We start from the raw sequence: 22,052 nt of genomic DNA, 5'->3' as shown, positions 1-22,052 counted from the left end.
CTGAGAGGTTATAACTATCAGGAAAGACTGAGCAGGCTGGGCCACTTTTCTCTAGAAAAAAAGGCTGACAGATGACCTGATAGAGGAGAAAGGAATATAAAGATACATTGATAGGGTGAGATGAATTAAGTTAGGAGGAGGCTTGTATGGAGCATAAACACCGACAGACTAGTTGGGCTGAATGGCCTTTTTCTGTGCTGCAAATTCTATGGAAAATGATAACTTAATTTTAAAAGAAAGTTTCTCCTACTCTAAAAGGCACCAACTCTTGCCGAGATATGGTTCCACAGGTGCTGGCAGTCATCCAATACCCAAACTAATGACCGTTCTTCACATGCGAGACTCGACAATTGTATTGGCAGGCTATTGAACTGTGCAGACCATCGCCACCATGCCCAGCCCTATTATCAGCCATCATCCACACGAACACTTTCCAGCAGGGGTTGTTGGAAGCGAGACTACTAACTGAATTTATTCTCTCCCCAAGAACACGGAGACCAACAGTTGTCCCTGGCTTAGATTAGATAACCCAACACAGACCAGAAATCGAACTTGGGACCTTTTGTTCTGTACAGCTTTGTACTACACTAGCTGATGTCTTTACCCACTAGACTACCGTGGAAGCTAATAAACCTTTAAAAAGAATCTTATAACAGCGATGATATTCTAGAGCTCAAAAATAATTATATAAGTTTGTGCCTCTTAAATACCATTGGTAAAATGCCTTTCCTGTGCCCACCACCCTCAAAGATTCAAACTCCACTCTGCTGTCCATAAGATTCATATTTATTGAAGGTTGGAATAGGAAAAATAATATCCTTGCAAAGACTGTCTACACACTATCATTATAGCTGCAGGCGACAAGGACAGATAAAATAAACATGTTGGGAACTGGGTGGTACAGTGGTTTAGACAATAGTTTTTGTTTCATTTCTAGGAACTGTGTTGAAATCCAGCCCAGACTGATGGGATGATAGTACGCTTTATCTGCTGGCTGTAAGGGTCTCCCAGGGGCCATGGGCTCCCCTTTCAGCACTAACTGGCAGTCTCATGCAGAGATGGCATGGCAGGACTCGTGTGGGAAATGAACAAATGTCACATTAAGGAGTGGTCTTGAGGTTGGGGGGGGGGGGGTGAGGTGTGTTCTTGGAGGTAGAGTACAGAAATACACATTGCTCTGCTAGACCTGACCTAGAAGTGCTTGGTGGTGAAACTGGTTGCCTGAAAAGGGAAGAGTTCTATTCTCCAGCATTAGCATCCCTCACCTTGATGAGCACAAAAAAAAATTCAAATAACATAAGAAAGCATGGAATGACAAAACTTCATTTCTAAAAATTCTATGCTAGGATGGGTTACATATGATCTGCATACAACTGCTTCTTCCACAATCATGTATAATCTATTCCATCATAGCCTCCACCCAACTCATTATACTTCGAGGGGAAGACTCTGCAATAAATGCTCCCTGATTGCCAAAGATAATTAAGACACATTCCATCCTTGTGCTCACAGTCACTATTCAACGACACCCCCCCCAAAAAAAAAAACCTTTTCCTGGCCCCAGCAGCACAGGAAAACACGCTTTTATATAGCCTCAGAACATTCCAAAGCACTTTATGGCCAATGGATTACTTTTGAAATGCAGTCACTACGGGCAATGCAATAGCCAGTTTGCAAACAGAAAGGTCTCAACAAGCATCAAGTGACCAGACACCCATTGAGGCAGAAATGGCAAGGACACGGAGAATTCTGTACTCTTCAGTTCCATTAAATCTTTTACATCCACCTGAGCAGGCAGACGGGGGCATGTTTAACATCTCATATCCAACAGACAGCACATTTAACAATGCAGTAATCGCTCCCAGGACTACACTGAAGCACCAGCCTACATTATATGCTTCAGTATGCTCTGGGGTTTAAATCTACAATTGTATGGCTCAGACGCAGTACTGCTACCAATTGAGCCAATCTGACATTTAGGGAATAACCAGGCAAGGAGAATTTGATCATTTCAGTTTACCTATCTTCATACATCTGTTTTCACACAGATAATTCACCAAGCTCTTTTTTGAAGGAAGTAATTGCCAACATTTCAACTGGTTTTGTTAACAATCTGTACCATTTATCTACTGGTGTGGGATTTCTTTTTCACTAATCTCTGGTTTTGTTTGAATCTAAGTGGACTAGTCTGAAAAATGAAACATTGGTTCAATGGCAGTTACCTAGTTTGGAAGAGACCTTCTCAGAGCATGCATAGCCAGTACAGAAATTGAACCTACAACCATGGCATTATTAGTACCACACACTAACCAAACAAGCTAACCAGCCAAAGTCCAAATAATCAACTGTTTTCAGAGGTAGAAATAACTAATGCACTTCAAATGGAGCCCAGAGATCTTTTAGATTTGCCGAATCAGCCAGACATCGCCTCCAAAAAGATAGTACATCTGACAATGCAGCATTCCCCTAGTGCTGCACGAAAGCATCAGCCTAGATTATGTGCTCAAGTGTATGCTAGGGCTTGAACCCACAATCTTGTTACTCACAGTGCTACCAATTGAGTCAAGCTGACATTTAAGGAATCATCACCTATGGAGAATTTGATTATCTTGGTCTACTTATCCTATAATCTTCATATATGTTTTCATAGATATTTCCCCAGCTCTTTTTTTTTGAAGGAGGTGATTGACACGACTTCAACAGGTCTTGCTCGGAATATGTACCATATATCCACTACTACCACTAGACTTGGCTCAATAGTAGCACTCCTACATCTAAGTCAGAACATTGTGTGTTCAAACCCCACTAGAGAGTGAAGCACATAATCCAGGCAACACTTCAGTATTGTACTGAGGGAGTGCTATTTCTGGGATGAGACATTAAACTGATATATCTACCCAAGAGGTGGTGGGTAGGGTATAAAAAAAAAATCCCATGCTACAGTTTGAAGTAAAGAAGGGTAGTTCTTCTGGTGTCCTGGCCAACATTTGTCACTCAATCAACACCATATATAAAAAAAAATCTACTTGTCCTTTATGTCATTGTTATTAGTGGAACCGTGCTATGTGCAAATTGGCTGCTGCATTTGCCAACATTACAAGGGACTTTGAAAGTACTTCCATCAGCTATGAAGTACTTGACTAGAATGTGAAAGGTACTATAAAGATGCAAATATTTTGTGGGATTTCCCCCCCTCTCTAATCACTGGGTTTACTTGAATCTAATTAGACTAGTCAGAAAAATTAGATATTGCATAACACAGATTGAGTCTTGGTTGGAGGTAAAGCAATTACTGATTTAAATACTAATTTAACTTGAAACAGTTACATTAATTTGATGTGGTGGCATTCTGCTTGACAGGGTGGGAGAGAATGTAACCCAATGACAAGTTAAAACAGATCTTAGCATGACTGAAGACATTGGCTAAAGGCACATCACTTATTGTTTCATTCTAGTATTGGGGATCAACCTATTATTACTGTTTTATTTAAAAGAGTCCATTCAGACTTAAAGTTGAATGTTTTATATGGAACTTTAAAACTCCAAATTCTTCTAAGTAAAGCAAAAGAAGTTATTTTGCTGGAAGTTAATTTAGTCATATCCTTATACAAGGTAATTAAGAGTCTTGTTTCAGGCAGCTAGTTTGCAATTGCAGATGTCAATTGACCACTCTAGGTCATGATGTACAATCATTTACTAGAATGATTCCAGGGATGAGGGACTTCAGTTACATGGAGAGACTAGAGAAGCTGGGATTGTTCTCCTTAGAGCAGAGAAGGTTAATCATAGAATCATAGAAGTTTACAACATGGAAACAGGCCCTTTGGCCCAACATGTCCATGTCGCCCAGTTTGTACCACTAAGCTAGTCCCAATTGCCTGCACTTGGCCCATACCCCTCTATGTCCATCTTACCCATGTAACTGTCCAAATGCTTTTAAAAAGACAAAATTGTACCCGCCTCTACTACTGCCTCTGGCAGCTCGTTCCAGACACTCACCACCCTTTGAGTGAAAAAATTTCCCCTCTGGACCCTTTTGTATCTCTCCCCTCTCACCTTAAATCTATGCCCCCTCGTTATAGACTCCCCTACCTTTGGGAAAAGATTTTGACTATCTACCTTATCTATGCCCCTCATTATTTTATAGACTTCTATAAGATCACCCCTAAACCTCCTACTCTCCAGAGAAAAAAGTCTCAGTCTATCCAACCTCTCCCTATAAGTCAAACCATCAAGTCCCGGTAGCATCCTAGTAAATCTTTTCTGCACTCTTTCTAGTTTAATAATATCCTTTCTATAGTAGGGTGACCAGAACTGTACACAGTATTCCAAGTGTGGCCTTACTAATGTCTTGTACAACTTCAAAAAGACATCTCAACTCCTGTATTCAATGTTCTGACCAATGAAACCAAGCATGCCGAATGCCTTCTTCACCACCCTATCCACCTGTGACTCCACTTTCAAGGAGCTATGAACCTGTACTCCTAGATCTCTTTGTTCTATAACTCTCCCCAATGCCCTACCATTAACGGAGTAGGTCCTGGCCCGATTTGATCTAACAAAATGCATCACCTCACATTTATCTAAATTAAACTCCATCTGCCATTCATCGGCCCACTGGCCCAATTTATCAAGATCCCGTTGCAATCCTAGATAACCTTCTTCACTGTCCACAATGCCACCAATCTTGGTGTCATCTGCAAACTTACTAACCATTCCTCCTAAATTCTCATCCAAATCATTAATATAAATAACAAATAACAGCAGGGGGATTTGATAAAGGTGTTCAAAATTATAAAAAGGGTTTTGACAGAGTAGATAGGGAGAAAATGTTTCCACTGGCAAGAGGACACAGATTTAAGATAACTGGCAAAAGAAGCAGGTTTAAAAAAAAGTGAGTTATGCTGATCCAGAATGCGCTGCCTGAAAGGGTGGTGGAACCAGATTAAATAACAACTTTGAAAAGGGAATTGGATATATATGAAATGGAAAAATTTGGAGGGCTATGGGAAAAATTGGATAGCTCTTTCAAAGAGCCGGCACAAGTAGAATAGGCCAAATGGGCTCCTTTAGTGATGCAAGGTTCTATGATCAGAAAAGAATGGCACTTGAAAGTAGGAACATAAGTAGGCCATTCAGCCCCTCAAGCCTGTTCCACCATTCAATTAGGTCATGGCTGATCTGTATCTTAACACCATCTACCTGCTTGGTTCTGTAACCCTTAATGCCCTTACCTATCAACAATATTAATCTCAGTTTTAAAATTTTCAATTGACCTAGCCTTAACTTTTTATTTTGGGGGGGGGGGGGGGGGGGAGAGGGAAAGAAAGGAAGGGAAAAAAAGTTCCAGATTTCTACTATCCTTTGTGTGACATGCTTCCTGACATCTCCCCTGAATGGCCTAGCTCTAATTTTAAAGGTTATATCCCCTTGTTCTAGACTCTCCCACCAGAGGAAATAGTTTCTCTTTATCTACCCTATCACATCCTTTAAATCATCTTAAACACCTCAGATCTTCTATACTCATGGGAATACAAGTATAGTCTATCCAACCTGTCCTTGTAATTTAACCCTTTTACCCCCAATATCATGCTGGTGAATCTGCATTGCACCCCCCTCCAAGACCAATATACCTTTCCTGGAGGTGTGGTGCCCAGAACTGAATGCAGTACTCCAGATGGGGACTAACCAGAGCTCTGTACAGCTGTAACATAACTTCCACCCCTTTGTATTCCAGCCCTCTTGAAATAAAGGCCAACATTCCAGTAGCTTTTAATTATTTTTTGTACCTGCCCACTAGCTTTTAGTGATTTCTGTACTTGGACCCCTAAATCTCTCAGTTCCTAGCTTCTCACCCTTTAGAAAATGCTCTGATCTATCTTAGGTCCAACGTAGATGACCTCACACTTCCCGACATTGAACTGCATCTACCACAGTTTTGCCCACTCACTTAATCTTAAGTACAGTATTGTTACAGTAGTCTCTGCTTCTTACCGGTCAAAGGCTTTTGCAATTATCACCTAATTCAAATGACAAGAAAGCATTTGGCTAGAATATTCTACATTTTTTGCAAAAAGTTAGAGACCAGTAGGATAGTAACCAGAAAAATAGGCTTGAAAATGAGAGCTCTAAAGGGGGGGGGGGGGAAGGAAAAATGACGATATTGAAAGATTGAATTAAGGTGACGAAGTAAGAGACAAGAAAGTTAATGCCATGAATGAAAAGTAAACGTCGAGCCAGACCTGCGTTGGATTTAAATCCCGGACTCATAGGTAGTAGTAGTAGAACCGGACGCCCTCCAACATCAAGTGCAGCAGATGCAAAATAAGGCATTTTCTCCGAGCCAAACTCAACAGCAGCCTCCACTACCATCTAAAATTACGAAGATTTTTGAATTATTATCCCTGTTGAGCAGTGACAAATCCCCAATTCTGATGTGAAGTTGGTAAGCTGCCCGACACCTCTCCTGCGCTCAATTATAGCAAACTTGGACTCGGGGATAACTTAAAAGTTGCGGGAGCTCGGAAAATAAGACACATTTCCAGGATGCAGGAGATTATAGTGTCGGAATGCAGAACATACAGATGAGTTACAAAAGACAGCAATGATAATGCAGTTTTAAAAAAAAGGACAATATTTCTTCTGCACGTAGTCGGGCTGATGGCCACAAAATCTCCAGACCAATGGAATAACTATTTAATAAGCAGCTTAACCCGACAATCAACCTTTTTTTTTTGCACATTACGACTATCTATTCCTTATAAAGCCCTAGTGTGTACACTTCTCACAACCTGCAGACAAGGTTGCAAATCTCTAACTCTCACACACACCCCCCACACATACACCAAAACCCCCTCCCTCCCCGCGGTGGCGGGCTTTCTATCGCGAGCGCCGCCCTGTCCAATAGCGCGCGGCCTGGGCGCTCGCCGCCGGCTGTCAATCAGGCCGCGTCTGCCAACCGAGAGAGAGAGAGAGAGGGGGGAGAGAAGAGGAGAGAGAGAGAGAGAGCGAGGCCCGAACCCCAACCACCACCACCACCACCACCGGACGGGCTTTGAGTGGAACCCGATAGCGGAGCCACGGGCCACGGGTCAAGCCGGCGAACACCACGGCTCCTGCGTAGTCAGTAGCGCCCGCGATCAGGAGGAGGTGCTGGTTAATCAGGAGAGAGAGAGAGAGAGAGGGGCGGGAGCGAGTCCCCCCCCCTCCCCGGCTCCGGCCTGAGTCCTTCACCCCCCCACCCCCCGAGCAGCTCGACCCCCCCCCCCCCGACCCCCGAGCTTCACTCTGTGACTCCCAAGGCCAGGGGGGGGGGGCGGCCTCGGGCAGGATGGATGAGGAGGAGGAGGCAGGAGCTGGAGGAGGAGGACGACAACGACGAGGCCCGGCCGCGGCCGCACTCCGGCGACGCAACAATGAAATCTCGGCCGACGAGGACGAGACGGGGGCCGAGGAGGAGCCGAGCACCGCGGGCGTCAGGAGAAGCAAGAGGCCGAGGCCTGCGGGAGAGGAGCGGAGCAGCCCTGGAGGAGGAGGAGGAGGAGGAGCGGCGGGTTCGAGTTCAGGGGAGCCAGGGTCGGGCTCCGAGTTACCGGAGGATGATGATGATGATGATGATCCGAGAGGGAGCGAGGGAGGCCCGGGCGGCGGCTGCACCGAGCCTGAGGCTGAGGCTGAGGCTGAGGCCGGCCGCGGGTTGCCGGGGGAGCAGCCGATGGTGAAGAGGAGCGAGGCGAGCGGGCCCATGACCCGCTCGGCCAGCAGCCGGCTTCCCAGAGCCAACGGGCTCAACCGACAGGACGGTCACCGGGATGGATTAGCAGCCGCGCCCCCTCTACTACCACCATCACCACCACCACCTCCTCCTCCTCCCCCCGGCGGCAGGTGCAAGGCCGCCGACCGGCCACCACCACCACCACCACCACCACCGGCGGCGTCGTCGTCGGACTCGCCCGCCATCGGTAACCAAGACAGCGGCGAGAGCGACGGGCAGGAGGCGGCGGCGGCGGCGGAGGATCCGAGCTACGAGGTGCAGCAGGGCCGCAGGATCCTGTGCGAGTTCCTGCTTGACAAGCACAAGAACCTCACCGCCCCCTTCGTCCAGCCCGGGGAGTCGGAGGAGAGCGGCCAGCAGCAGCAGCAGCAGCAGCAGCCGCCTCACCCCCAGCCCCAGCCCCCCGTGTGGCTTCGCAAGATGGAAGAGAAATTCGACCGCCACCAGTACGGCGGCATCACGGACTTTGTGGCTGACTTCAGGCTGATGCTGGAGAGCTGCTACAGGCTTCACGGCGTGGATCACTGGCTCTCCAGGCAGGCTCAGAAGTTGGAGATGATGTTGGAGCAAAAGTTGACGTTGTTGTCAAGGTGAGTTGCCCGTTGTGTGTGTGTGGTGTGTTTGTGTATATATATATATATATATATATATATATGATGTGGAGATGCCGGTGATGGACTGGGGTTGACAATTGTAAACAATTTTACAACACCAAGTTATAGTCCAGACTATAACTTGGTGTTGTAAAATTGTTTACAATTATATATATATATATAGAGAGAGAGAGACGCGCACGTTTTTTTTTGTGCCCTCAGTAGCGATAGACATCACTAAGAAATGGTACCGTGGGAAAGGATTACACCACTGGCGAGGTAGAGAGCAGCGGTTCGGATGTCGAGGTTAAAAAAAAAAGCGGTGCCATCCGTCAGAATCTCATCTGAAATTAATCCTAGTCTTAAATGATTTCTCTCACTTCTAGTTTAACAATTTTATTCAAACAGCGACTAAGTCGAAGAGTTCTTACACAATTGCATTGGGGGGGGGGAAAAAATGTGAGTGCCAAAGTATCCCATGTGAACGCTTTGTGGTGGCTCCACCAGTGACTTCTAGTTTAACAATTTTATTCAAACAGCGACTTAATCGAAGAGTTCTTACACAATTGCATTGGGGGGGGAAAAAAATGTGAGTGCCAAAGTATCCCATGTGAACGCTTTGTGGTGGCTCCACCAGTGACTTCTAGTTTAACAATTTTATTCAAACAGCGACTTAATCGAAGAGTTCTTACACAATTGCATTGGGGGGAAAAAAATGTGAGTGCCAAAGTATCCCATGTGAACGCTTTGTGGTGGCTCCACCAGTGCCAACCCCGCACACTGCAATAATTTACTCTCCTCCCTCCCCCCCCACCCCCGGCCGCCTTCCAGTGTTTCCCACGGGAATTTACACGGCAAACAGGATCAGGAGGGCAACCATCAGGCAGAAGAGACTTGTGTGCTGGTCATGGTATATTCGTTAGTTGTGTGATCACGCTGCACACAGATTTAATAATTTGAACGTAGTTACTTAAGGTTTATTGAGATATATAATTGATTGCCAGACAAGTTCACTGAACAATACATATCTATTTGTGTTGTCTTTATATCTTGAAGCACGGAGACCCACTCACCGCTTTCCCTTCACCAGCAGAAGTGGAGTGAGCAAATGTAAATAATGGTCTCTGATGGCTGGAGCTGGTGTAAGATTCCATTTATTACAGGCCAAAAATATATATATATTGAATTGTTGGCCTATACAAGGAACACCGACTGCATTTGCAATTTCCAAACAATCACACGCGTGATAGTTTTGGTACTGCTGGTTCTCTGAAATCCATCCTTCAAAGTAAACCAGGTGGATTCTATAGGCTTGGAAGCTGAAACAGTACTGTTTGTGTGGTATAAATGTCAGAAAAAAACATCCTTATTGCATGTCTCAGGAATGGCCCACTGTGAATTTTGTGTAGAAACACAGCAGCCAGTTTGCACTCAGCAGAATGTCCAGTTAATGTGATGTGGTGGGGTTGGTTGAGGGAGGAATGTCGGTCAGAGCACCAGTCGAACTCACTTCTCATGGCACTTTCATAGAATCATAGAAGTTTACAACATGGAAACAGGCCCTTCGGCCCAACATGTCCATGTCGCCCAGTTTATACCACTAAGCTAGTCCCAATTGCCTGCACTTGGCCCATATCCCTCTATACCCATCTTACCCATGTAACTGTCCAAATGCTTTTTAAAAGACAAAATTGTACCCGCCTCTACTACTGCCTCTGGCAGCTCGTTCCAGACACTCACCACCCTTTGAGTGAAAAAATTGCCCCTCTGGACCCTTTTGTATCTCTCCCCTCTCACCTTAAATCTATGCCCCCTCGTTATAGACTCCCCTACCTTTGGGAAAAGATTTTGACTATCTACCTTATCTATGCCCCTCATTATTTTATAGACTTCTATAAGATCACCCCTAAACCTCCTACTCTCCAGAGAAAAAATCTCAGTCTATCCAACCTCTCCCGAAAAGTCAAACCAAGTCCCGGTAGCATCCTTGTAAATCTTTTCTGCACTCTTTCTAGTTTAATAATATCTTTGAAAGAAGAGCAGTTTTAGATTCACCTGAACAAGCAGATGAAGGTTCTGTTTAATGTCAGAATGCAACACTCCCTCAGTACTGCAGGAAAATATTAGCCTAGTTTATGTGCTGAAGTCTTGGCGTGAGAATTGAACCCATGGTCCTCTCGTTCAAGGGGAGTGCTACCAGCTGGGCCAACATGACATATCGTTTGATTTGCACTTATTTCAAAAAGCATGTCACTAATCCTCAGCATCACCCTTCTCCAAAGGTTCTGTAAACATCTGATTTTCCAAATAAAGGTTCATGTCTGGTTAAGCAACTTCTGCAATAGTTTAAGACTGAAGAATTAAATGAGGATTGGATACTTAGTGTAGTACTGCATTGTTCTTACAAATGTCCTGTAGTGAATTTAACTTGTATATTTCGCACTTGTCCCGGTGCTACAATTGAGCTCGCGAGTGCAACCTCAGCAGTTATTGCAGTATCTGCAAATATTTCTTGTTGAATCAAGAAGTGTCTACTCTTGAAGTTTGCTAAAGGTTTTGGTCTGAAGGGAAAAACTTCACCCATTGTAGTCATTTTTAGGTAGTTATTACAGATGCAGAGAGGGTCTTTGGTATATCTCGTTAGGTTGCATGATCTAGAACCATGCTGAAAATACAATTGTGATGAGGATCTCTTGACCCAAACTGCATTTTTGAGTCGGAGAGCATGGCTGAGGTCTTTATTCTGTTGCTTGACTTTGTAAAGAAAGTGTCTAACTTGAAAATTAGAGTTCAGGACTGAAATGGTAATGTCTGCTTAATGTTTCAGCATAGAACAGCATCCACTCTGTTTCACAAAGATCTATTTAAATAAGAACATAAGAAATAGGAGCAGGAGTAGGCCATACGGCCCCTCGAGCCTGCTCCACCATTCAATCAGATCATGGCTGATCTTCAACCTCAACTCCGCTTTTCCGTCCAATCCCCGATTGAAAAATATGTTTTCCTTTTGTTAGCCTTGTCGTAGCTCTACTGTTCAGTGCTCCACAATGCCTTTTTTAATTTGTCACCTCTTTCCTTTCCTAAGGGGACTTCCAAGATGTTGACCAAAGATTGACAGGGATGGGTGTTTACTGCTTAGGCCATTCTCACCCTGGCATCTGGCTAGAGAAATAATTTTGTTTGATAGAGTTTATCTTTACTTGTCTAGTTCCATTGCTTTGAAACTTGAAGTTTATATCATTATTCCTTGCCATTACAAATAGGTGGTTTTTTTAATTTAATCTTTCTGACTTATTTCACTTTGTTTAGCTCATACCTGCTTTATTTTTGTAACGGATTCAATATTAATTAAAACTCAGAATTTATTCATCTATTTCCCCCCCCCTCCCCCCCCCAAACCCCAGTCTGAATTTTGCTCTGTCTTCATTGGTCAGACTTAAAAAGGTCTTAACCTAAAGTAGGTTTTTGCTCTCTAACCAGTGAATTTTGGAGCAATTAGTCTAACCCCTTCATATAAAATTGCAAACGTCCTGGTGCATAAAGGCACTGACCAATGTACTACGCCATATAGAACTGAAAAGGTAAGGGAGATAGTAAAGTGCACAACTGAAAAAGGGTTTGGTCTCAAAAACTAACACCTCTCAATTGCCCACTCCGTCACATGTCTTCACAGTGCCTGTCTCCCTGGGCTGTCCATTCTACACATTCACCACCCTCTTTGTATAAAGTATTTAAATCTAAACTTTGTGTGCATCTTCTCTTTTCTAAGATTGAGACCGTGTTCCATGGTTCTAAAGTTGGGGGCAATCTATTTTTAAAAAAAAAATCTTGCACCGTATTTTCAGATTAAATAAGTCCCAGAATTCAGCCTCTCCTCATATGTCAGATATCTTAAGCTTGGCATCAATTTGGTTGCCTTTTTCTCCATGGCCGCCAATGATAAGAATTGTAAACAGTGTTCTACGAATGGCCATACCAGTGCCTTGTACAGACTCACCACTCCAGGGATTTGTGCTTCATCCTCCTGGTTAACTTTCCTTACTATTGATACACCCTTCCTTAGTCTTGCAATTCCCATTGGATTGCCTCTTCCCTATTGTTCGAACCCTCCCTCCTCAAATTTGATGTCATCTGCAACTTAGAAAGCTTTGTTTCTGCTTTCAGCTCCAAATAATTTATATACACAATATATTTAACAACACTGGCCGCGGCACAAATCCCACGATACCCTGCGAATGATCCCTTGCCACACCAATGTAGCTCCATTCATAATCATTTGCTTTCCCTGGTTGAGTCAACATCAGTCCATTTGAGAACCTTGTCTCCTATTCTATACTTTCTTATTTTGCGCACCAACCACTCATAGGCTATGGAATTAAAAGCCTTGTTGAAATTCAAATATGTTAGGCAAAACCTTCCTTCCATAAATCCAGACTGACTCTCTCTTATCAGATTTATCCAGGTGCTTCATTATCCCCTCTTTCAGGATGTCTTTAAATGCTTCAACCACAACAGCTATTAGGCTCACTTTTATAGTTCCTTGGTTTGTCGCTGTATCATTTTTAAAATATTGGTATTATGTTAACTACTTTCTAATCATTAGGCAATACTCCTATTTCTAATGATTCCCTAAAGATAATGACAAAGCTGTGACTGATTTTGCTAACAAGCCTTTAAATCCATCCAGGCCTAATGCCTTGTCTTCATTTAGTTTCCTTAGCCTATCAGTGACTACCTTATCTCAAATATCAATTTGAATACAATCCCAGCCTGTGTTAAGTTACTGAACTTAACTGGGACAGTAATTAGTGTGTTTGAGGGGGGGGGGGGGGCAATATTCATACAAGAGTGCTCTCTAAAATAGTACATTTTTCTGCAATATCTCTACCTCCCCTTCCTTCTAGTTTACTTCTGTTATTGCCTATCCCTCCTTGAAGAGGGTGAATAATTCTGGGGTATAATTGCGTGGGTGCCAGCAGCCACCTCCTACCTTATCCATATGATCATTCTTCCTGGGTGCACCTTCCTAGATGGTGAATGTTGCTCAAGAATCTCAATGACACCAACTCCTGTCCTGATCTGATATTCGTATACATACTTTCCACCAAAGGTAACTGCATAGTGATCAAGAGCAGTAACCCTGGCTGGTTTTGCTACCACCCCATATAACTCCCAGCCTTGGGATGCAGATACCTGTGTAGTGTTACTATTACTGCCTGATTAAGATCAGTTAACTCGGCGCAGAGCAGGGATCAAATTTGGGCCTTTCATTGCATGGTTCATTATCACACTATGCATATGCATTTAACCTCTTGAGCCATTAGGAAGCTAGTATAAACATCTAAAACAATATACTATCAACATTTATGTGTCATATGATTAAGTTCTTTTTGATGTGTAATGCAGAGGAGTGACACTTCTTGGCCATAATAATGGTGTCAGTGATAAAGCATGGAAACTAAAATGCAAGCATCTATATTTGAGTGTTCAAAGCTGTAACATACGCATAAAGGTTTTGATGACATTTACACACACTACTTGAACTTTTATAGGTAAAGATTTCATTTACAGTCTTGTAACACTGCAGATGTTTTTAATATTTTGTACAGTCTCAACATGGTTCTCTTGTACGTATCTTGTACATATTGTCAAGACTCTTTCCTCTGGTGCTATCACATAAGTCTTCCACAAGCTTTGTGATTTCAGAACTACTAATAATGTTCTGTTTTTATTGTCTGTATAATTTTTAAAATAGTTGGCGGGAAGTGGTTTGAAGAGTCAAGTTCAGGTCACATCTATGAAGAATCCAACTTTGCCTTTCACTTTACAATGTCCTTTGAACTTGGCATTTTTAGAAAATTGCAGCCTAATTAATCATTCAGCTATGCATAATTCTGTTTTTAATAGTATTTAACAAAAGACCTGTTACAGAACATGCGATGGCAGTTTTTAATGCAAAAACCTACTTCCAACACTGGTTTCAAACACCAGTACCAAAGCAGTAAATAAAGATTCATTTCAGTCTGTTTAGTTATTGCACAGCTGTAACAAATACATTCTCATTTTTCTTTTTGATCGGATGTTTTATCATTTCCTTTACTAGATTCTGGCCAACGTTTGTATTTCTACTTTTGGAATTGTAACCAGTTCATTCATTATGTATAACGTTTCCTTGATCCTGCTTACATGGGTTTATAACTCATTCTAAATGATAAAGAGCCCAGTGTGATTGCAACTTGGGCAGATTATATGCTGTAAGAATGAATAGTGTAGAAAAATCATATGGGCACAGTGCTTTATTTCTTACACTTGCTATCTTTTTATTTCAATTTAACATTTTCCTCCTCTCAAAATGGTAATTCATGCTATGGTATAGTTTCATGGAAAGCATGTACTTTATCTGAATCTGTACGTTGTTTTAGCAGGCTATTTGACAGTTTGGGAGATGGGCGGAGCAGGAGAGAGGAATAGAGAGGCCAGACAGCCAGGCAGAATATCACAGCTAAGCTTGATCCTGTCCTTGCCTATTGTCTATGCAGTGGGTATTAAAATTATCATCGTTTCTCTGATTCCTTTCATGTTCAAATAATGAACTGAAGTCCAGAATAGAATTAGTCAATTGTAGAGTCAAATTCTAGCTATGTGCTTTCCTCCCAATCTCAACAAAGTATCTCTGTTTGTATTATCCACCCCTATTGAGTTTGAAGTATGGGCAGTATTTTGCTGTGGATCCTTGCCCACTAGCAACTGGTCTCAGATTGCTCAAACTCCTAACATTGAACCTTTTATATCTGGCTTTCCTACTATCAACCTGAACTCAATTTCAGGCCAGATCCTGGTAATAACTATGGCAGTCAATCACAAGGGCGAACAGTTTCTGTTTACCAATATATTCTATGATCAACTTGATTTGAAATCTTGTGACTAACTTTATACCGGGTCTTTAAACCTGTTACATGAGAGGCATTTTGATTCACCATTTTATGCCATAAGGTATCTTCTCTGCAGAAAAGATGTATCACATTATTGATGGAAGATTCTCATAATTGATTTAGCAACAGAATGGCTCTTGGGCTGGTAGCTCTCGACTAAATTCCTTTCCTTTGTAATTCCATGCATTGCCATCTTTACCTCTTTTATCCCCCCACCTCCTCTCCCTCATTGCTTAGGACCCCTGCTTCTAATATTAGGTATATTTTAGCACAGTTTACAAGTTAAAGCTACCTGTACAGAGCACATTTCCATCTCCCGACCTTGTTGGTTCTCTGGTTTTACCTGTGCTCTTTTTGATAGCTGAGACTCTTCTCACATTTGATTTCCTGGACTGCTATGCTTAACTACATGGTATGCCATGGCTACCATGACTCTGCTCTGCCACTCAATCTCTTCCAATTTAGGGTGACCTATTCCAGTATACTGCTGGCTTCTCTGGTGTTGTGTTGGGTCCTGGGCAGAAATCCACTTTCTCTTATGCTGAATCTTATTTTTTCACTGGCTTCTAGGCTTTACTGTGAGTTCCACATGCGCCTGAGACTGTATACTCTGCTGGACTGCCTCTATTCCACTACCTGGCCTGATTCTGCATGGTCAATTTCTGTTCCTCCACTGGGACTTTTCATTCTATACTTGGCTAGCTCTGATCCATTCCTAATAGTTTCCATCATGCTCCTGATGCTGCTTCCAAGCTGCCGAAAGATCTCTGCTTTGCTACTATTCGCTTGCTTCTTGCGGATGCTGATTCTGCTCTGCTCCGCTCTACTCTTTTAGAGCTCCTCCATCACCCTTTGCTGAATTGGGTTGGACTGATTTCTTATGCTCCTGCTGCTCCTGATCTGGTGTGCTATTCACCAGCCTATAGCTTTCACATCTACAGTAATCCTATGGATTTACCTTTTTCACCCTCCTCTGGGTCCCTGGTCTTCATTTCTCTTGGTCTGTAGAATTCACTACTTGTCACTCGCCTGGTCCACTAGATCCACTGGTATGCACTGCTAACACCTGAGGCCACTACATACCTCCGCTAGACCCCAGGATAAACCCCTGCTGGTTTACCGTCAACTCTACTCTCCTCAGCCTTCTGATTCCACAGGTCACCCTACACGTGTCTCAGCTAATGCTGTGCCCTTTGACAGCATCAGATCCATCCCCTCTCCACAATTAACCCTGAACCTGGATTCTCCAAGCTGCCCCCATGCTGTCTACAAGTTGATTTTATCCATCCACCGGGCCAAAGACTTTAATGTTGTCTCCTCCCTGTCCTCTGTTCACAACCACAACATGTCTCATCTAATCTCTGCCATGTTATGTAACCCAAATTCCCTTTGTGACCATTCACGTGTACCGTTTGGCTGTCACTCTAGGCCAGAGCCCATTCTAACACCATTTCTCTTTTTTCCCCCCCTCCACACCAGCCGTGCCCTTTTCCTCTTCCTGTCATCTGGCCACACCAGTTTTCATTTCTCCCCTCTCAGGTACCCCCTCCCAATCCCTTTGTCAACTCATCACTACTCCTCAGCCGTCTTACTCTCCTGCTGCTGTCCATGGCTTGAATTCCCCAATCAATAAGCTCAAGGATAGCCTCTGTGCCTGTCTCTGCATTCTCCAAATGGTCCTTTGACATATCCATTGCTGTATCCTTATGAGCAGGGACCCCACCTGCTCCACTCTTCCCTCACTGACCTTCCCACCCAGTGCTCCTGCTGGGCACTAAAGTCACCAACCTCCTTCCTGTCCTATTTGCCGACCCACCACTGGCCGCTTGGATTCTGCTGATGGATTAACAATCACTGAGCCCCTCCACTTTTCCCTCCAGAATGTCGCAAACAAAACCCTTGTCATGCACGCCCGTGTTGTGGGTGATTGTATTGACATCCTGGCTTTGGCTGAAACTTGGCTCACAGGTAGTAACCCTTTTCCCTTCATGAACCTCCCTGTATGGCTATGCTTTGCACCACCTGCCCAGTCCAAACTGCTGCAGTGGCAGCATGGCCGTTTAACACCAACTCACATCTTGGTCTCTTCCCTTACTTCCCTGGCACGTTTTCTTATGAATACCTTGTCTTGTTGCACCTCTCTTTCTCTCCTTGAAAATTATTTCTGTCTACCGCCCCACTCCACCTCCCCAAGCCCATCTTGAATTTCTCCCTGAGAGATCCTCCCTCAGCTTCTGCATTGTTTGACAACTTTTCCTCTGTGGTTTCATTCTCTATCTCAGCTTCCCTTGCTTTTTCTCTCCTGATGTCACCATCCACCTGTTGTCCCAAAAAACCCCCTCTCCATATAACTTCTCCCAACTATCTTCATACCACCCCCTGGACTTTGCCATCTCACATCTCATCTCTACTTCTACGATCTTAAATCACTTACTGGATCATTTCTGATGACTTTCTTGTGTCCCTCTACCCTTGCAACACCATTTCTTTCTGCATCCACCCCTGGAAAAAACTCTTCCCCCAAGTTGTTTGCAATTACACTTTGAAATTTCTAATTGTTTAGACTTTGACCCTCCATTTACCACAATAGTTCTGCAATTATTCATTAGTTCAACCACTCCCTCAGCTTAGTCATCCACTGTCAGATCTGGCTTGACCACATGAAGTTCTACCAGACCTCACCCTCCTCTGTCTAAATTGCCCACTACTCGAGGATCATTTTAGAAAGCAAAGATGACTCTAGGCCTCTTTCTCTACTACCAACCATCTTAGACCCCGCTCCTCCACAATCACCACGAACACATTTTTGTCACCCATAGAAACCATCCGTTCAGCGGCCTCTACTCCTTTCTCCCTTCCCCATCCCTTTTCCAGTCAAGCCAAGCACTGAACTAATCAATCAATCTCTTTCCTCCCCCACCTTCTCTGCCATCTGCCTTCTTAAAGTTCATTTTTATCATATGACTTACCTCTCCCGCTCCATCGACCCCGTTCCCACTAAACCCAACTTCCCTTCCAGTCCCCCATGCAATCTAACACTGTAAATGGTTCCCTCCCCTAAGGCACAATCCCCCTCCCTTTTCAAAACAGTCTTCATCGCTCCACTCCTCAAAAAATCCACCCTCTTTCCTTGCAAACTACTGCCAGTCTCCAACCTCCTTTTCCTCTCCTAAGTTCTCTGAGGTGTTGCAGCCTTTCAGATCCATTTCTGCCTCTCCTCCAATTCCTGTTTAAATTCCTTCAATCAGGTTTATGCACCACCCACAGAACCAAAATGGCCCTCACCAGTCACAAATTGCAATCTCTGTGTCTGTGACCAAGGTACATTATCTCTCTTCGACCTTTCGGTAGCTTTTGACCCGATCAACCACACCATCCCCCTCCAATGCCTTTCCTCAGCGGGACTGCCCTCACTTGGTTCCACTGTTCCCTATCTGTACGCAAAGCATTTCTAGCAGTGGCTTCTGTTCGCACTCCTGCATCACCATCTTGAAAGTCCTCCAAGGATCCATTCTTGGTTGCTGCTGCCTCCTCCTCTTCTACATTCTGCCCTATAATAATGTCTTCTACAGACATGGCATCAGCTGATTTCACCCATCTCTACCTCTTTTAACCACTCTATTGCCTTTATTGACAGTATGCAGTCTCTGCATCCTGTTCTATCCATTACTAATTACGCCTATTTCTACCTCCATTACATAGTTTGTCTCTATTCTTAACTCACCTGTCACTGTCGCTAAAACCCTCATGCATGCCGTTGTCACTTCCAGGCTCGATTTCTCCAATGCTTTCCTCACCGTAGTCTTTTGAGCACCGCATCAACTCCAACTTGTCCAACACTGCGCCACTTATATCCTATCTTGAACATAAGGTCTGTTTACCTATCGTCCCTGTCCTCATTGACATGATTGGCTCCCCATCACTTAACACGCTGATTACAAAATCTTCATCTACAAATCTAAATGTGGCCTCACCCCACCCTTCCTTTGAAGCTTCCTCCAGCTGTAGGTCCCACTTTGCTCCCTCTGCTTTTCTGACCATTGCCTGCTATGCATCCTTTCTCCCAATCCTCCATTGATGGCAGAGCTTTCAGCCATCGTGGTCCTATGTGCTCTCAATCTCTGCCTTGCTACATCTTTCCTTAAAAATTACTTCTACATGGTGTCCATTTTCTCTTCTCACCACCCCCCCCCCCCCCCCCCCCATTTTTAAATGAAACATCTGGGAACTTTCTGCTACATTAAGAGCTTCTTGTATTGAAAATATTGATGACATTTGTGTACAGCAAAGAGACTAGATGCTTGGTACCCAAAAACTTGTTCTGTACTTAAGCTGGCTGATTTTTCTTGAAAGGGGGAAGCAAGAGAGAGAAGGAAGGAGATATTTTGGACTCAAGGCAATGAAGGTCTGAGTTGGTAAGAAAGGTCTGAGTTGGTAAGCTTTTTGTTTACAAGTTTAAAAGAAAGTCATGCAAACCATATATATTTTCCTATACTCTGAGGCTCCATTCGTCAGAGGAAGGAGATTTTCTTCACTTAAGAACATAAGAAATAGGAGTAGGCCATAGGGCCCCTCAAGCTCAAGTATTCAATAAGATCATGGGTGATCTTCTATCTCAACTCCACTTTCCCGCCCTATCCCTGTATCCCTTGATTCCTTTAGTGTTCAAATATTAAACAATCGCAGTCTCTTATATGCTCAACGACTGAGCAGCCACTGCCCTTTGGGGTAGAGCATTCCAAAGATTCACAACCCTCTGAGTGAAGAAATTTTTCCTCATCTCGGTCCTAAATGGCCAACCCCTTACCTTGAGACTGTGCCTCCTAGTTCTGGAGTCTCCAGCCAAGGGAAACAGCCTCTCAGCATCTACCCTGTCAAGCCCTTTCAGAATCTTGTATGTTTCAATGAGATCACCCCTCATTCTTCTAAACTCCAGAGAGTATAGGCCCATTCTTCTCAATATGGGCTCCACTATCCTAGTGGCATTCTAGCAGTACATATCAAGTGGTTTTAAATTCCCCTCTGTCCATATGCTAACCTATTTCCCCAAAAACATTTATATAATATTTACCCATTTTGTTAGTGAAACTAGAAGGGAAGAGACAGTCGTTTGCCGATCCCTTGTTTTCTAACCAGCGTGATGTAGATTTCTCTCGGGAACTTTTAAAAAAAAATCACTTTTCATTATCCCGTTCATACTCAATATATGAAAAGTATGAAATAGTGAAAGCATGTAGTTCAGAAACAATAGTTTCATCTTTTCATAGATATTTCTAATTGATTTGAATGTTCAATTATTACATATTGTTGGCTTTGTTATTCTGCAGTCAATACTCAGAAATATATTCTCAGTATGCAGGGTAAATTTGCTGCTCATATCTAATGGAAATTCACATTATAAAAAGCTTTGATATAAGCCCTCGTCCTTGAAACCCATCTTCATGCAAATCCTTAGAATGTTGGTATCTGGCATATGGAATGTTATATATACTTTCCAGAATATTCTGAACAATAACTCCTGGTAGCATGATTGTAATGACCTGAATAGATTTTTTTTAATAAAAAGTGAATTATAAGTAAATACCTTCTGTTCATTGTTCCGAAAATCTGCAGCGTTATTTTAGTGTGCTAGCCCACAGTATCATATCTGATCTGGTTGGTTATGTCTCGTCGTGAAGAGTTAGCTTATCTTGGGTTACCTCGAGTAGAATGGGCCTGTTCTGGCGTTTAGAAGAATGAGAGGTGATCTCATTGAAATCTATTAGATTCTGAGAGGGCTTGACAGGGTAGATGCTGAGAGGCTGTCTCCCCTGGCTGGAGACTCTCAAACTAAGGGGCATAGTCTCTGGATAAGGGGTTGGCCATTTAGGACTGAGATGAGGAGGAATTTCTTCACTCTGACGCTGCGATCGATAGATTTTTGGACTCTAAGGGAAACAAAGGATATGGGGATCAGGCGGGAAAGTGGAGTTGAAGTAAAAGATCAGTCATGATGGCGGAGCAGACTTGAGGGGCCGTATGGCCTACACCTGCTACTATTTCTTATGTTCTTGGGGCCTGTTCAATTTTTTTCCCCGTTGTGGGCCACTTAAATACATATCATGGATCCTGGAAACTGCACATGAAACAATTAAAACGCAGACATCAAATTCAAGATGCACTATACTGAAGACAGCAGTACTTAATTTATTACAAACTAAAAAAGGTGCTAGTGTTTCCCCAAAGCCTTTCCACCATCTACAAGGCACAAGTCAGGAGTGCGTTGGAATACTCTCCACTTGCCTGGATGAGAGCAGCTCCAACAACACTCAAAAAGCTCGACACCATCCAGGACAAAGCAGCCCGCTTGATTGGCACCCCATCCACCACCGGCGCACCGTGGCTGCAGTGTGTACCATCCACAGGATGCACTGCAGCAACTCGCCAAGGCTTCTTTGACAGCATCTCCCAAACCCATGACCTCTACCACCTAGAAGGACAAGGGCAGCAGGCACAAGGGAACAACACCACTTGCACGTTCCCCTCCAAGTCACACACCATCCTGACTTGGAAATATATCGCCGCCCCTTCATCGTCGCTGGGTCAAAATCCTGGAACTCCCCACCTAACAGCACTGTGGGAGAACCTTCACCACACGGACTGCAGTGGTTCAAGAAGGCGGCTCACCACCACCTTCTCTAGGGCAATTAGGGATGGGCAATAAATGCTGGCCTTGCCAGCGACGCCCACATCCCATGAACGAATAAAAAAAAA

General features: G+C 43.7%; 1 protein-coding gene across 1 annotated transcript in view; it reads left to right on the top strand.

Moving 5' to 3' along the window:
- The first annotated feature begins 6,982 nt into the window (after positions 1–6,982).
- LOC137321282 (uncharacterized bromodomain-containing protein 10) overlaps positions 6,983–22,052 on the top strand; it is a 61,935-nt gene continuing 46,865 nt past the window's right edge. The window contains exon 1 of the mRNA XM_067983636.1: positions 6,983–8,364. Within this exon, the coding sequence (XP_067839737.1) occupies positions 7,331–8,364 (1,034 nt within the window). The 5' untranslated portion in view covers positions 6,983–7,330. The remainder of the gene's footprint in view (positions 8,365–22,052) is intronic.

Source organism: Heptranchias perlo, chromosome 4 (genome assembly GCF_035084215.1).
Source record: "Heptranchias perlo isolate sHepPer1 chromosome 4, sHepPer1.hap1, whole genome shotgun sequence".
Taxonomy (NCBI): domain Eukaryota; kingdom Metazoa; phylum Chordata; class Chondrichthyes; order Hexanchiformes; family Hexanchidae; genus Heptranchias; species Heptranchias perlo.
This window is presented reverse-complemented; position numbering and strand designations above follow the sequence as displayed.